General features: G+C 30.6%; 1 protein-coding gene across 1 annotated transcript in view; it reads right to left on the reverse strand.

The window, feature by feature from the left end:
* Positions 1 to 360: 360 nt before the first annotated feature.
* Positions 361 to 1,607, reverse strand: part of LOC109857410 (scavenger receptor class B member 1-like) — a 40,105-nt gene continuing 38,858 nt past the window's right edge. Inside the window, exon 6 of the mRNA XM_020433685.1 lies at positions 361 to 690. Within this exon, the coding sequence (XP_020289274.1) occupies positions 397 to 690 (294 nt within the window). The 3' untranslated portion in view covers positions 361 to 396. The remainder of the gene's footprint in view (positions 691 to 1,607) is intronic.

A 1,607-nucleotide genomic window follows, 5' to 3' on the forward strand; every position in this document is an offset into this window, starting at 1 on the left:
TATATTAATGATTTCTTGCCAGAGTGAGAGCAATTTGTATATCTCATTTTTGAAAAATTAAGAAAAATTTGTATTTTGTTTTATTCCAAAAACGGACAGAACTTTCCGGTAGATCTAATATATACATGAGATGTGCAAAGCATCTTAAATGAATTTTTATACTTTTAATTAAATTATTTTTATTATTTAATTGTATTTTTTTATTTAAATTGTGTTTTAATTAAATTTTTATTTAATTTTTATTTAAATTTTATTTAAATTTTATTTAATTTTTATTTAATTTTTATTTAATGTTTATTTAATTTTTATTTTTAATTAAATTTTTAAGAATTTATACGCTTAAAAATATATATGCACACGCATCCGACATATAGGCTCGTATTTCTTAAATCTATGTTAAATATTATCATAAACTTTAATCAATTTGTTGTAATATACAAATACAATAAATATGTGTAAAAAGAAAAAAACAAACGGTATACTCACTCCGAGAAGAAGTCCCATCCTGCTCATCGGCCGTCTTGTTTTTGGCAGAAATTTATGCGCAAGAGTAATTAATGGATCGTCATAGCCGAAAACAAGTTCTTGCGCGGTTACGGAAACAAAAGGTTCCATTTTCATTCCACTCAGAAGAACCGATAGTCCCATGGTAATAAATCGCGGTAGGCTCTTGCTCATCGTTGTAAGTGACTAAACAGAAAATTAGAATTCCTTTCTTTCTCAGTATTTTTCAAATAAAAATTCAATAAAAAAAATAAAATAAAATAAAACAGGAATCAAATAAGGCCGATACAAGCCATTCGCAGGATGTTTGTGCGGAAACTATGCGTGTGCATATATATACATATATATAAATGTAACGAATTCTACTTGTAAATTTAAGTGCCTCGGTTGCCTAACAGGAAAGGCGATGGCACGGAAAGCCGGAGATTCCAGGTTCGACTCCTGGCCGAGAAGTTTTTTTCGCAATATTTTAAAAATTAGTTAGGGGCGTATCCCGGGGTTTTCCGTATGTGAGATGCAAATCTAGCATCCCGTATGATTTTAAGAATTGAGATTTCAATTCAAAAAATACTTGTAAAAATTTACAAGTAGAATTCGTTACATTTATATATATGTATATATATGTACACGCATAGTTTCCGCACAAACATCCTGCGAATGGCTCGTATCGGCCTTATTTGATTCCTGTTAACAATTTCACGAGCGTTAAGTCTTTAAAATAAAACATTCGAAAATATATATATCAATGGTCATGAGAACCTAAACCAGGATGTTGTGTGGGAATAAGCGTGTATATATATATATGTATATACATATATATGTTCACATGTAAATCTTACATGTGATTTTTTGAATTGAAATTTCAATTCTAAATATCATATAGGATGCTTGGTTTGCGTCTCATATATGAAAGACACACTCGGTGGCCTAACAGAGAAGGCGACGGCCCGGAAAGCCGGAGATTCCAGGTTCGACTCCTGGCTGAGGAGTATTTTTTCGCAATATTTTAAAATTAGTTCGGGGGGTATTCGGGATCTTTCATATATGAGATGCAAACCAAGCATCCTATATGATATTTAGAATTGAAATTTCAATTCAAAAAA

Source organism: Pseudomyrmex gracilis, unplaced genomic scaffold, assembly GCF_002006095.1.
Source record: "Pseudomyrmex gracilis isolate BER0280 unplaced genomic scaffold, ASM200609v1 scaffold_157, whole genome shotgun sequence".
Lineage (NCBI taxonomy): Eukaryota > Metazoa > Arthropoda > Insecta > Hymenoptera > Formicidae > Pseudomyrmex > Pseudomyrmex gracilis.